Source organism: Phalangium opilio, unplaced genomic scaffold, assembly GCF_054372755.1.
Source record: "Phalangium opilio isolate 3A_F unplaced genomic scaffold, DU_Popi_V2 ptg000232l_1, whole genome shotgun sequence".
NCBI classification, from domain to species: domain Eukaryota; kingdom Metazoa; phylum Arthropoda; class Arachnida; order Opiliones; family Phalangiidae; genus Phalangium; species Phalangium opilio.
Genome location: NW_028324223.1, coordinates 1,451,652 through 1,466,467, shown reverse-complemented (window position 1 = coordinate 1,466,467; position 14,816 = coordinate 1,451,652). Strand labels below are relative to the sequence as shown.

The following is a 14,816-nucleotide window of genomic DNA, read 5'->3' as shown; positions in this document are numbered from 1 at the left end:
TCTCTGTCCTAGATCATTTTTTGGGGGTATTTTCTATTGAATGGGGTTCTAGCGTGGCACACTTAGCCTTGCTCGGGATCCCCCAAATAAAATTGATGTTTTTGCTTTTTCCTCCGACTCTTCATATTTTATGTGTATATTTTTTCTTATTTCTTGGACCAAAAAGTGAAAAGGAAGTATTTATGACAGTTTAGTTTCCAGTCTCACATATTTTACTATAAACCCCAGAAAGTAAATAAAAAATAAACATTTTTAAATTTCCTTCCCAAGAAAGAAATCAAATTTTACGTCTAAAAATCGAATTCAAAACCCCCGAAATTCAATTTAGAATTTTACCATATTTTTGATATCATTAATAAATTTTTAAAACTGAATTAAACAAAATTTTAAAATAAATTTAGGATTTTTGGGAAAGCCGACTTGAAGGGGTAGAACTTAACGTGTATTTTCCCATGAATGAATGAATGAATATTTTATTGACCTTTTTGAAAAAACAATCCCTTTTAAATCAGGGAGGAACACTCATGGTGTTCACAGGTCCGGAACAATAGTAGAAAAAAAATACAATAAAATACAATACAGGAATCAATATAATAATTACAGCTAAACAAATGACTATGTACATCTAAGAGTTGCAGAACAGGCTAAGGTTGGCAATGTTGGCGCAAATTGGCCCATTTTTGGAGAATCCCTTTTGTCGTCCCTACCAATTCTACGTTTAGCCCCTCGCCAAGCGCCAGGGTATCCTCGATCGCGGGCAACCCAAAGGTCCTAAACGGCGCCCTCGCCAACTCCAGGGCTGGACATTCCAAAATAACATGAGGTATGTCCTCTTTGACCGCGCCACAGAGAGGGCAACTAATTACCCCGTTCCCAAAAATGTGGGACAAGCGTTCGTATAGCCCCTGTAGAAATGTTTAACCCGCAATACACCAAAGCATATTTAAAAAGCCAACATTCAGGGGTAAAACTCAACGTGTATTTTTCCATAGCCCCTGTAGAACTGTTTAACCCACAGTACACCAAAGCTTAAAAAGAAAACCAGCATTCAGGGGCCATAGAAAAAAAAAACGTTACAAGGGTAAAATATCGGTATTCTGACGTCAGAAACTCAATTATGACGTAAGGAAAAAGTACGTCGTGAATGATTGATGTTAGGGGTCCCTGTCGAGTGACCTTTCAACGAATGAGCGATGACCTATGGTCAGTTTACCCGGGAAAACCTGGTTTTACCATAGAATTACTGTGAAGTACATATACACTCTCGTGTTCAAAGGAACTTGATTAACACTATTTTTCATATTACACTCAACATAGAAAATTCAATCGAGTACACCTAAAACAACCCCACTATTATATTAAATGTGTTTATTATACCCGTAATATTGACCGCCAATTTTCAAGCTTAGTTTGCGATACAACTAATGCTTATGGAACTTCTCTTCTTCATAAATAAAAAACCGAATTTTTACTTCGCTGTCAGTTAATTACGTATTCCTAAAATTCTTAGCAACTCATCAATTTTCTAACAAAAGCGCCGTGTTTTTTTATTCTTTTTAATAATGGCTTCCTACTTTAATAATAATAAAAAATACGTAAGCTTTAACAACCCCCTCAATGTTTAAAATTAAAATTGATAAAAAAAAATTTAAAATTCAAAAAAAAAAATTGAATCTTTTTTCTATCTCTTCCAAGAAAATTCTTCTTCTTAATTTATATTCAAATTAACACATAATTAGAAAAGCTAATATTATCGTACAGATAGAAAGGAAAAAAATGTACTTCTTGGGTCGTCAAGCTGCCCTGGGGGGGGGAAAGGGGGGGGGCATAGAGAAAAAGAGGTGGGGGGGGGGGTCCTAGATTGAAAAGTTACTAAAAACGTTCAAGCCACAAACTCCGGGGCGGCCCCGGCGAGTAAAAACCCGCTAGCAAAGTTAAAATGCAAAAATACTATATACCAGGGTGAAATCGAAAATGAATTATTCATAGAAAAATGAGGGCTAAAAGAGATAAAAAAAATACACGAGAAAAAAGGAACTAGCGCGGGAAACTTTTACTTTAGCGCACGCGCGCTTAGACCAAGTTATATAAGAAAAAGAGATACTTGGCGCGTGCGATGGCCTATACTTTGTCCAAAAGAAAGACAAAGTGATGGGGGGTCGGATACTTGTAATTAAAGAATAGATTAAAATTAAGGGCATATTTCAAATGGAATAATTAAGCAGCTACAGGTAGTTTAACGAATAAGGCGGCATAATTTATGCATAAAATTGAGAAGTAATTTAATTAACACACGTAATACGCAGGGTTCATACAACTTTTGCGAAAAACAAATTTCCCAGAGTTTTCCATGAGGTTTTTCTCCATATACTTCCCTGAATTTCCAGGTTTTTCCCTTCCCGTATATGGAGTATCCTATGGAGCAAATGTGAATGAAGGAGAAAGGGGGGGAATAGGACTATAACATACTCAAAGAACATCCCCGTATCTCTAATATAACCAGAGTTATGAGCCCCCAAAGTTGGGTGTGATGTTAATCCTATGGAGGGGGTTATGTTCACGAACATTTTGCTTAATTACTCGGCCCCTGATTGACCCAAAGTTCCCTGATTTCCCTGAATTTTACTAAAAATTCGAAATTTCCCGGAATTTTCCAGGGGGTTTTGTCAACTATTTATTTCCCTGATTTTTCCAGGTTTGTATGAACCCTGCGTAATAATAAATTGATTGATTTGGCCGAGTGTTCGACCCCACGTAAAAATATATATAGTCGCGCGCGCGTAATTTGCATCTCTCTTATTTTGAAGAGAAGAAGAAGAAGAAAAGGCGGGAAATTTTTCCCGATATTCCTTTTATTCTCGCGCGCTTTTCTTTTTGAAGAATTTTTCAATTCGCGAGATTTGAAGTTGATCCTTATCCGTTGGCACGCGCACTTTCCCGCCAAAAACGCGTCACCATGGATGGGAAGAGCGCCTTGACAGTATCGGGAGCCAGCTTTATGGAAATAGAACTGGATGGTGGAATGCCGATTCTCCATTTTTAAAGGATCGCCAGGATATTCTTCGATTCCAACAACGACAATTTCATCGAGAATAAAATGTTTTTTAATATTTAAATTTTCATCCCCAAGAATTTCAGCGGCAGAGGATTTATTTCCACGACAGAAATAATAAAAAAAAATATATCTGAATAATAAATAAACCCGGATTGATAGCTGTCATCGTTTTTAGATTATATTTATAAATATTTTTGGAAATTTGAAATATTTTCTTCCAACTAAAATATGATAATTTATTTTTATACTGTATATTTAAAATCTACCTTTTGGAAAAAAAATGCGTTTCTAAGCCTTTGATTACGAAGGGTTGTGATAGAAAAGTCATTAGGAGAAAGTGATAGAAGATCCTCGAACAAAATTGTACAAGATATTAAATAACGTATTTACCTAAAAGCCGAGTACCCATAATCCCTCGGAGCAAAAAAGGGATTTAACGATAAAAGGGAGAGTGCGCGCTCTACATCTCTTAATCTAAACACTTTCAAAAGGAAAAGATCCCTCAGAAAGAGAGAGATGTCCGCGAAAGTCATTTTTGGCGGCAAATCCGATTTTTATTGCTGTCACGAGAGGATTATGTCACCCCCTATTCAGCCCCCCAACCCAAACTTTCTCCCCCTCACCCCACCGACCCTTTTTCCTTTTTTTGGCTTTTCCCGCGTTTTTTTTTTCTTTTTTGGAAGAACCGCACGAGCCGGAGTATCATCATCATCGAGGGGTTGGACAATTCCTCGATCCAAAATCGGAATCGTGCAATGTTAAGTTAAACTATAGATATAAGCTGATTTTTAAAGTATCCATCCCCTCGTCGTAGCTCGTGAAGGCGAATATTTCTGGAGCGCGCGCGCGAGCTCCCGCGCTTCTTATCGCGGAAAGGAAAAGCCCGGAAGCTTCGACTCCCGCCAAAATGATAAAGGCGGGAAGAGTAGGGTTTAGAGAGAGAAAAAAGGCGGGAAAAATATAGAAAAGGATCCCGCGCCATAACCAAACAGAAGCTGAGCCGTCTGAGCCAAACCACGATGGCCCGGCCCGGCTACTACTTTCAATAGATACCATTCCCCAAAGCGCTGCTAGCTAGAAAAGGCAAAGGCAAAGGACCGGGCCGGGTTGAGCTAGTCCGCTTGATCTATGGGAAAACAAATAGTCAAAAGGCGAACGGTACAATGTTGTCTATGGGGATTTTAGCTCAGCTCGGGGGGGGGGGCAGCAGCCTTATTTAAAGATCCCTGATTTCCAGAGATTATTGAAAGGACCCCTTCACCGACCCCTCCCACACTCCCTTGTTACGTAAGCTCTTTTTAATTACATATCACGTAAGAGCTATCCGTTTCCAAACACAAATTCAATGCCCCCCCCCCTATCTTTTCCGGATTCGTTTTCAAGGCGAAATCGAGGGGAAAGACACTAGACATTATTTCACTTATTAGCTTCCAATAAAGATTTTAAGCGAGCAATTTCATCTTAAATGATTTTAGAGTTGGAGCAAATTACCGTAACACGGATTTAACACGTTTAAACTAAACTGACTTGAGCCGAATTAAAAATTATTTTAGAATATAAACTAACTTAATGCGCATTTAATTAAAATTACGTCAACTGAAAGATAATTTTGAGTGGAAAATTGGCGGGAAATTTGAAATACAGCGAACTGCATTTATAACAAAATTCATCAGGTCACACCAAGAAATACGAGGGGGAAAAGGCGGCCAGCCGCGATGAGACGTTACAATAGTTTTCCAGCTTCATCAGAGCCCAAAAGTAAAAAAAAAAACATTCGAGTAGCGTCCCCCTCGAGAAATAATTATGAACATCTGGCATGACATGGCATTGAACATCATTATTAATAATATATATATTCGGTCGATAAATAAAATAATTAAAGCTATAACGCTTACTAATTAACACGAGTCATATTAACGTTGGGGCGCCAAAAAGAAAATTATTATTTTTGGCTAAACGGGAGAGGGGGGGAGGTAGAGGCAAGAAAATTAGGAATAAAGCTAATTAGCCACATAAAAAAGATGAACACCACTATCCCCAACCCCAACCCCTGTATATCTCTCAATGCCCCAATGGGAATTCGTACCCCGGAAAAGAAGAAAAAAATTGCAGTATAAGCATCTCGTTAATTAACGAACTAGAAATATGGCGGCGGTAGAAGGGGTGCTTCCCCCAAAAAATGATATAAAAATTGCCGACATGTACAGATTGTACCAGTACTAGTACCACTATATTCCGCTTCGATGGTTACCGGCTTCCCAGCCAAAAGAAATATTATTGATTTCCACGGGACCCCCCAAAAAAGGGTAGAATTCCTCGGGCTACGTAATAAAACGTCATCGTTAGGAAAGGCCTTCGTAATTAGACTGAACGTAAAACCATCACCACATTCCCCAAATTATTTATTGACCCTTGGGACCCCTAAAAGTATATATCCCTTATTTTAAATATTATATTTTTATAAATTTTATTTAAAAATTTACGCCTGACAGTTAGCTTCCCCCGAGTTCTTATTATTACTATTATACAAAAACGAGTTTTGCTTTGCAGTCCTTAAAAAACTGCATTTATACACAATCCGCGACACTTTTTCAAACCCACAAAGGGCCAGAAATTAGATTTTATTTTATGAATTGCAGTTTGAAATTAAGTTTAATCGATATGAGAAATTTGGTTTTAATTGCGTAGTTCAAACATTTGTTATGATTAGAAATTTTACAACAAAAACGGGTATAAATGCGGCGTTTCGAGATAAAGGGAGCTTAGATTTTCACGTATGAAATTATATAGAATCTGTTCCCCTAAAAACTTATCCCTGTCAAATAATTAAGGCGAAAAAATAGAAAATGAGCTCTTAGCATTTTAATTTTTCAGGGTGGAACAGATAAGAAGAACACTTATTTCGAGTAAAATGTCGCTTTACTACTCCTAAAATGAGGTCCCTCATTCTGATTTGTGGCTTTAAAAGCAGTGTCGTATTTCTGACATTTATCATACATTCAGAAAAGGTGTTCATATGTGTGTTGTTACATCTTGTATAAGTTTTAAACTTCAATTCGAACTCGAGTCATAATAGTCCTTGATTTAGCTCTTTGTTCCGAAACGCCGCATTTATACCCGTTTTTGTTGTAAAATTTCTAATCATAACAAATGTTTGAACTACGCGATTAAAACCAAATTTCTCATATCGATTAAACTTAATTTCAAACTGCAATTCATAAAATAAAATCTAATTTCTGGCCCTTTGTGGGTTTGAAAAAGTGTCGCGGATTGTGTATAAATGCAGTTTTTTAAGGACTGCAAAGCAAAACTCGTTTTTGTATAATATCTGTCCCTTTTTGGGGAGAAACGTTATTTGGGAATAAATTAGTTCCGGAATAGTCAAACTCATTCGTCCAATTTTTTAAGACTAATTATATTGTATTTCACTAAATCGTAACTTACATTTGGAAATTGGAATGGTCGGATAATACAATGCACTGTATAAAAACACTCTATGCTAAATATTCGTTGAAACCATGTGAAAATTATAAAAAATTTCCAACTATTTCTTTGTGATCATTTAACCTTAGGCTTAGAAAGACAAAAATAGGCCCAAAACGTTTTAAAAAATCACGTGAACTTAATTAGAGAATCAAAATGGTGAAATTAAGCGCGAGATTTGAATTGAAACTTTTATTGAAATGCAGCGCGTGCTGGCGCGTGAGCTAGCGCGTGCTTTAAAAATATTTTTTTTGAAACCTATACAAAAAGGCCAAGTTAACCTTACACTACGAGAAATGAGATACTATAGCTTTTCAGCCTTTGCTAGTGCTGTAAGGTTAGGCTGTGAAAAAAGTGTACCCCCTTGGTCGCGAAACCTTGGGTCTAACTCGCAAAAATTTTTCCACCTCATAATGTTAAGCTCCATAGAGTTTAACATTATGATTTCGGATTGAGTATAAATAGAAAATCCCTGACGGGATTTTCTTAATTATTAAGGCACGTGCAATAGAAAAGGCGGGAAAAATCTAGCCGTTGGCGGGGGGGGAGAGGGAGTTTATTATTTAAAGGTCACGAGCTAGCGAAGTGGCTGGCACGCGCTAACCACCATAGTAACGCAAAAAGGCGGGAAAAATTTGGCGCGAGGATAGGATGATTTTTGAGAACGCGCGCGAGCGCACGAGACGCACTTTTCTAAAACTCCTATACGCACGTGTTCAAACTGCTTGGGACAAAGGTAAGGGATATAAAAGGGTGGTGGTACCTTTAATAGCGCTGTCGAGTTAAAGTCGTAAAAAGTCTAACAAATTCTATTAAAATAACCTTTCCAAAACGAAACGAAGCTAGCTAGGGTAGATGGGGTTAGTGTTGAGGTTCCCGCCGGAATTTCCCGCCAAAACCCAAGGCGATCTAAATCAACTCTCGTCGTAATTCAAGCGCTGGAGCGGAAATATCTTAAACCTAACGTGTCCAAGAACTGAAAGCCCCGGGGCCATCAATGTACGCCCAAAACACCGTTAATAAATGTAAAGCCGTCGAAAACAAAGATACAAACACGTTTCCTGCGCCTTAATCAACGTTAACTAAACGGGGGCGAATAAATTAAAATTTTTAGGCGTATTTTATCAATATTGGAAAAAGAAGGTATTCGAGACTTCTAGGATAGTCCTTAAAAGGGTTAAGAGCGAGCGCGTGTCTGTACACGGCCCTTGGCTAATATTATTTCAATAGAAAGTTTTGATTGCACCTCGGCCAATCCGCGGAGGTAAAAACCCCTTGGGATTATATAATACCGCCAGGGTTAAATTTAGAAATATGTTTCCTTACGGAAATATAGCGAATTTCACTCTTGGAAACAATCAATATTTCCATTGAAAAAGGCCCTTTGAAACGAAAAGTTACAACCATTTCAAGATTGAGAGAAATATTTCATTCTCACCAGAGAGAGTCAGATACCAGATCTACACACTTATATTCTCTTTGTACCGTAGCTGCGATAAATATAGTATTTGAGCGTCTTGCTTGGCCACAATTTTTAATAAAAGGTTTTGAAAAATATTTATAATTCAAGGCATTTTACCCCCTACATAAATGCCAACAGTAATTTAGTTTATTTTCCGGGGAAGGGCCAAGCCACTCAAAGACTAGATACATATTCCCGTCTGAAAAATAACCAGGGGTCATTTATAAAATTACAAAGTTTTAGGAAAGAAAATCAATTCAATTCGAAATTAAGCAAGAAGGCGGGAAAAGGGTTAAGTTAAAGTGGCGATTCCCGGCATGCCCTTTCATTCCTCGTCGCTGATTGGACAAAAAGTTGTCTTGCAAAATTATCTTAAATATTGGAAAGTTGCAGCAGCAGCGCCCAGGAACGGTGATATGGACTCCTGCAATATTGATTACACTATCGAATTTCACTCTTAAAAGGACCCGTTTCCCTTTTGGTTGGTATCGGGGGACTTTATCCATTTCAAGGTTGTAATTCCATAGGGAGAGTGGTATAATAGATTCGGGGGGGGGGAGGGGATGCCCGACCTTTCTTAGTACTGCCAGGTTAAAGAGAAAAGGTCCGAACCCCCCTAACACTCCCCCCCCCCCGTGGGAGATAGAAATGTATGCAAATCCGAATGTATATATATTTATATAGGACGGTGGGGGGGGGGGGTATTTTAAAACTGCAAAACTTGATAAGAGCTAGGACCCCGAACTTCAAACGCGATCGAGGGTCAGAGAAATCTTTCTCCAAGGGATTTATACTTTATTTTAAATAAAATAGATAGTGTCCACTCTCTTCCCCCACCCCTTTATGCTTATATATATCGACTATCTAAAAAGTAAAATGATATATCGATGATTTTTCTTAATGGTGCACGGCCTTTTCGAAAATATTTCAAGTGTATTGGAATTTAGAAAAGAAAATTCAATAAGTTTTTAAATTAGTTTCTTCCCAATAATTTAGTCTAAAGGAAAATGAAGGCGCGAATTAAAAATACGCTTCACGCGCTATTAAATTATTTGACAATCAGTGCACGCGCTACTAAATAATAAATTATTTGACAATCAGCGCACGCGCTACTAAATAATAAATTATTTGACAATCAGCGCACGCGCTACTAAATAATAAATTATTTGACAATCAGCGCACGCGCTACTAAATAATAAATTATTTGACAATCAGCGCACGCGCTACTAAATAATAAATTATTTGACAATCAGCGCACGCGCTACTAAATAATAAATTATTTGACAATCAGCGCACGCGCTACTAAATAATAAATTATTTGACAATCAGCGCACGCGCTACTAAATAATAAATTATTTGACAATCAGCGCACGCGCTACTAAATAATAAATTATTTGACAATCAGCGCACGCGCTACTAAATAATAAATTATTTGACAATCAGCGCACGCGCTACTAAATAATAAATTATTTGACAATCAGCGCACGCGCTACTAAATAATAAATTATTTGACAATCAGCGCACGCGCTACTAAATAATAAATTATTTGACAATCAGCGCACGCGCTACTAAATAATAAATTATTTGACAATCAGCGCACGCGCTACTAAATAATAAATTATTTGACAATCAGCGCACGCGCTACTAAATAATAAATTATTTGACAATCAGCGCACGCGCTACTAAATAATAAATTATTTGACAATCAGCGCACGCGCTACTAAATAATAAATTATTTGACAATCAGCGCACGCGCTACTAAATAATAAATTATTTGACAATCAGCGCACGCGCTACTAAATAATAAATTATTTGACAATCAGCGCACGCGCTACTAAATAATAAATTATTTGACAATCAGCGCACGCGCTACTAAATAATAAATTATTTGACAATCAGCGCACGCGCTACTAAATAATAAATTATTTGACAAAGAGCAAGCACGCGCTAGCTAATAAATAATTTGATAATATATATTCACGAGGAGCGTCAAAAACAAACAATAATATTTGACAATCCACTTCGCGCAGTTGCAAACAATTTCATTAGATATTAAATCGAACCAGGAATACATAACATTCAATAGGAATAATTGCGCGTGTAAGTATCTAGGCGGATTTTGTGGGAATTAAGATCTATAGACTAATCATTCTGTATGCCGAATTTTAACTGCAGGTGAATAATCTAACCAATGAAATCGCGGTTAAGAAAGACGCAAAGTTCGGGAGGCCAACCCACAAAATACGCGTAGAGATTAACTTGGGATGCGCAATTATTCCAATAAGTCGTATGCACTCTTGGCCGCCGGACCCATCTATCTGGTTGGCAATAATTGCAAGAAGTATATTTGAAGCGCGGGAGGGATTTGAAATGGAAAATATGTTTAATTCAAATTGCAGCTGAGACGATCCAGGGGTTTAACCTTTACAAGGGCGCGGGGATAAGATTGGAATATATTAAATATATCATATAAACTTGAATTTATTTACTAGCAATCGCTTTCCACGCGCTGAAAGAGGGGGAGAGAGCTCTTCGGATATCTTATTGAAAACCCCGTTCGAATATTGGCAGTGATCGCCTTCCCCTATTTAACACTTACTACGGGGGTGCCATTTCTCAATAAACCCAATTGCAATTTAGACTTTCTGGCCATGAAAACTAATTTTGATGGAAAAGGGGTAAGATATTTAGACGAAAGGGTACACGGGATAGAGTAGCCCGGGGGGGGATTTTAACGCCCAAAGTTAATCTTACTTAACAGAGTTAGTTAGTTATTAATTTAAAATTTAATTATTATTTTCCATTTCAGAATGAATGCAATATCAAGCGCCGAGAATGTCATTGGCTACCATGTAGTCAACGTCGTACTTCACGTCATAGTCAGCGTCCAATTGGCTGATTTTTGTCGGCGTTGTTTAGCCTGGAATTGGGTGACGTCATTAACCGCCTCTGTTTTGTTCGCGACGCATCCCGTTCACACTGAAGCGGTAAGTTAACCAACAAAGGGATAGTGAAAGCATGAACGAAATAGTCAACAATGAAACCTAAAGGGTTCTTTCTGATTGGCTAAGCGGATTAATTTTTCTTAATTTTTTTCCCAAATAAAGTTAATTAATTAATTAATTAAACTCGCCGTTAAACAGCTTATAATTTTAAATCAATTTTCAGGAATTAAAATTATAAAGTTTAAAAATAAAATATTGCAAATATAATTTTTAATATTTTTCCCGGTGTCCTTTTTAATCAAATATTTTTGATAAAACAAGAAAAATAATTAGGTTTTAGTCGAAATAAGAATGAGTAGAAAATATCACCCGAGTATAGAGTGCTGCCGGTATGACGTCACCCATGCTGTTTTCCCATAAAGAAAAAACGGTAACTGTCATGGCCGCCCATTGCTAAAGGCAGACTCGTGACGTTTAACCTTGGATCTGACGTCACAACTGACAGCACTCTATTGAATGGAAGACTTAAAGAACTAGGCCTAGACAACATATATTTATTTTTTTGAAAATAACTTTTTACGCAAAAATTCATGGTTAAAATAGAATAAATTCTCTAGCTGAAATTTTCATTATTTTTCTTTTGTCCGGAAGTCGGTTAGTATTAATATTTAAATTCTGACGCAAGAAGCTTTTTGAAAAATTAATGAAAAAAAAATAAAACAGAGCCCCTTGTAACCTGTCCCCCCCCAAAAGAAGGGGGGGTTACGTTTACGTAACCGACTATAAACTCAAAAGAGATATTTTCCAAATTTACTCACTAATAATTTGATTTTAAATATATAACGTATTCAAATATAATATGTCCATAAATTTCAGGGAGCCCAGACAGTCATTTAAATTACTTATAGGAAAGAGATTTAAAAAAGTTTCCATAAAAATGTGTTTCAAAAAATTCAGATTAAAAAAAAAACGCATTTCTTCATTGATGTTATATATCTCGATCTTGCTAAGGCATTTGATACTGTCCCCCATGCACGGCTCTTAGCCAAGCTCGATTCTTTAGGCGTCCGTAACAATATCCTATGTTGGATTAAATCCTACCTCCAAAACAGATCCCAATCAGTGCGCGTCAATGCTTGCCTTGGCGACCCCCTTCCTGTTGTTAGTGGAGTACCCCAGGGCAGTGTTCTCGGCCCGCTTTTGTTCCTAATCTATATAAATGACCTTCCGAACAACTTAACTTCCCCCCTATGTTTATTTGCAGATGACCTTAAAATTTACCGCGAAATTCACTCTTTTAATGATGTCAGTCTTCTTCAAGCTGACCTTACTCGGCTTGAGTCCTGGTCTGTTGATAATGGTCTAACCTTCAACAGTCAAAAATCTATGGTACTATCAATTGCGCGTACCAAAGCTAACCCTGCATTACCATCCCCGTACTACCTAGCCGGGAAAAACATTCAACGTGTTAACGAATGTCGGGACTTAGGCATCCAGGTCACACATGACCTCACCTTCCACGCGCATATTAGCAAAACGTACCGTCGTGCCACGGGTCTCCTTGCAACTATTAGAGCAAATTTTCCAAAAATTTCAAATAAGCTGCTAACCAGGCTCTTCCAATGTTATGTCCTCCCTGTTATCGAATTTGGCAGCCAAATATGGAATCCATATCGCGTTGCTGATATAAATTTATTAAATAAAATACAGGCCAGGGCCTCAAAAATCCCCCTTCATCTTCGTAAATTACCACGTGGGTCGCGATTATCTGCTTTAAATTGGTCACCTCTCGCATCCCGACGTACTTACCTAGATCTAGTTAGCTTATTTCGTATTCTTTCCCGCGAAGATCAAATTTTTTTTAGGTCTCCTTCAGTAACTCACAATACCCGAGGGCATAGGCGTAAACTTTTCCTACCCTCATCCTGTAAAGACCCCATGAAGTACTCCTTTTTTCGGCGGGTTATTCCCATCTGGAACTCTCTCCCCTCTGATCTGGTTCTGGCCCCCTCATTACCTGCTTTTAAACTAGGACTAAGAAAATTCCTCAAAATTTAATATTAAATACTTAGTCCCGAACCCTCCAACTACTATTACCCGGAGCTGTAAGGTTTATTGTAAACCCTAGCTCGTCATCCCACACGGAGTAAAAAAAAAAAAAACGATAATTGAAAAAAAACCCGGCCATTTTGAATTTGATCGGGATCCCCCCTCCCCCTCCCTACCACCCATTCACGGCACCTACGGCTACAGGACGAGGCCTAATTATTCAGCCAGAGCGAAGACAACATCTTCAGCGGCGATTATCTCCGATCCCCCGTACTCCCGTCCCCACCGGCATCCCTGCACCTCGAGCTAAGCCTTAACCTTCACCTTCACTTAACCCTAACCGCGGCATTTGAAAAATTAATACTTGACAAAAAGACAAACTTACGGGATGATTTGAACTTCAAAATGACTAGAATCCTTGCTTCCTCGATCTTGGCACACTTTTGATCACAAATTTAATCCATTTAGGCCTAATTTTCATTATTTAAATCCGACTTAAAACAATTAAGAATAAGCAATTATCTCTCGTCAATCAAAGAACTAACAAATCACTGCAGCCTGCACTGTGCCGGCCGCTGGGGCGAGAGGGAGGGAGGGAGGGAGGGGGTCCCGGACTCCGAAGTTTCGGGAAGAAGGGGGGGGGATAGGGGAGGGGGAAGGAAGAAAGAGAGAAAGTTGCGTTTCTAACGGTTTATTTGAAATCGCGCTCTTAGAGCGAAGGGGACGTAACTCCCGATGGAGTGGAGGCTATTTTCGCGGGCTTTTTAATAAGCGCAAAGGCTCAATTCAAAAACGTTGTAACTTACAAAATTACAATTTAGCTCGACTCGTAACATAGCCCACTCGATCACGCGCAGCACGACGCCAGCTATGTGGGCTATGCTCGTAATTGTCATTTTAAAGCCGCGTTTCTTCTAAATTTGACGTCGAGAAACGAGAGATTAAAATGCAATTTTATGACAAAAATATAGGATTATTATAGTCTGACCTTCCGTGAAATTATAGGTGATAAAATAGGCATAGGACAGGTTCAAAAATAAAGGATTTTATAGGGGCACACATTTTTTACCACATTCAAAATACAGTTTTGTTCAATAAATATCATGATTTATTCAAGGTTAATTATAGAATAATTTGTTAAAATTAAGCTGCGGAAATTTGTAACAATTTTACTTTATGTTGTGGACTTCTACATACTCTGTTTGGAATTGTTCATGTTAAAAACCCGTTCACAATAATATACGCTGCTAAAGCTCCCTTTTTAAAATTCAATGGCTGGATTTTCCCTTAAGCTGGGTACCCTCTAGTTGATGTGACCCACAACGAACTTCATGATATTTCTAAAGGAAAGGCTGACCCGTAACCAATCATCCTTAGTTCAATGACATGAGAACTGACCCCGAGCTACCTAGGGATGCACGTGTTAGAAATCAAAGGACGAGATAATTTTGGAGAGTAGGACTGTAGGACAGTTCGAACTAGGGATTGGTCCCACGCTGACGCGCGCCCCCATCTTCGCGCTCGCAAGTTCGAAGCAAGAGTTTTTGCAAAAGCGGTTAAGCGGGATACTTTAGGAATGTACCCAAAAGACAAAAGACTTTTTACATTCCGGCTAAAGAAACGCCTAAACCCCGAGAAGTTAACCTTCAACTAATTGACCAGCTCCAATTAAAACTCGCAATTAATTTACGTGCGCGATATCCGGTAAACCACTGAAACCACTGAGGATTATGTGCGCGCACTCGACGACACTCCTTTGTTCCGTACGACATGGATCGGGTCACCAAGCTAAGTAACTTTCTATACTAAGGGTATCCAGCCA

General features: G+C 38.2%; 2 protein-coding genes across 3 annotated transcripts in view; one reads left to right on the top strand and one right to left on the bottom strand.

Moving 5' to 3' along the window:
* The window catches only part of LOC149612737 (protein O-mannosyl-transferase TMTC1-like), an 88,506-nt gene that overhangs the window by 20,506 nt on the left and 53,184 nt on the right, over nt 1-14,816 (top strand). The window contains exon 2 of the mRNA XM_089858227.1: nt 10,810-10,987. Coding sequence (XP_089714353.1) covers nt 10,810-10,987 — 178 coding nt within the window. The remainder of the gene's footprint in view (nt 1-10,809; nt 10,988-14,816) is intronic.
* Nucleotides 1-14,816, bottom strand: part of LOC149612738 (prolyl 3-hydroxylase 2-like) — a 155,549-nt gene that overhangs the window by 90,718 nt on the left and 50,015 nt on the right. The gene's annotated exons all lie outside the window — the stretch shown is intronic.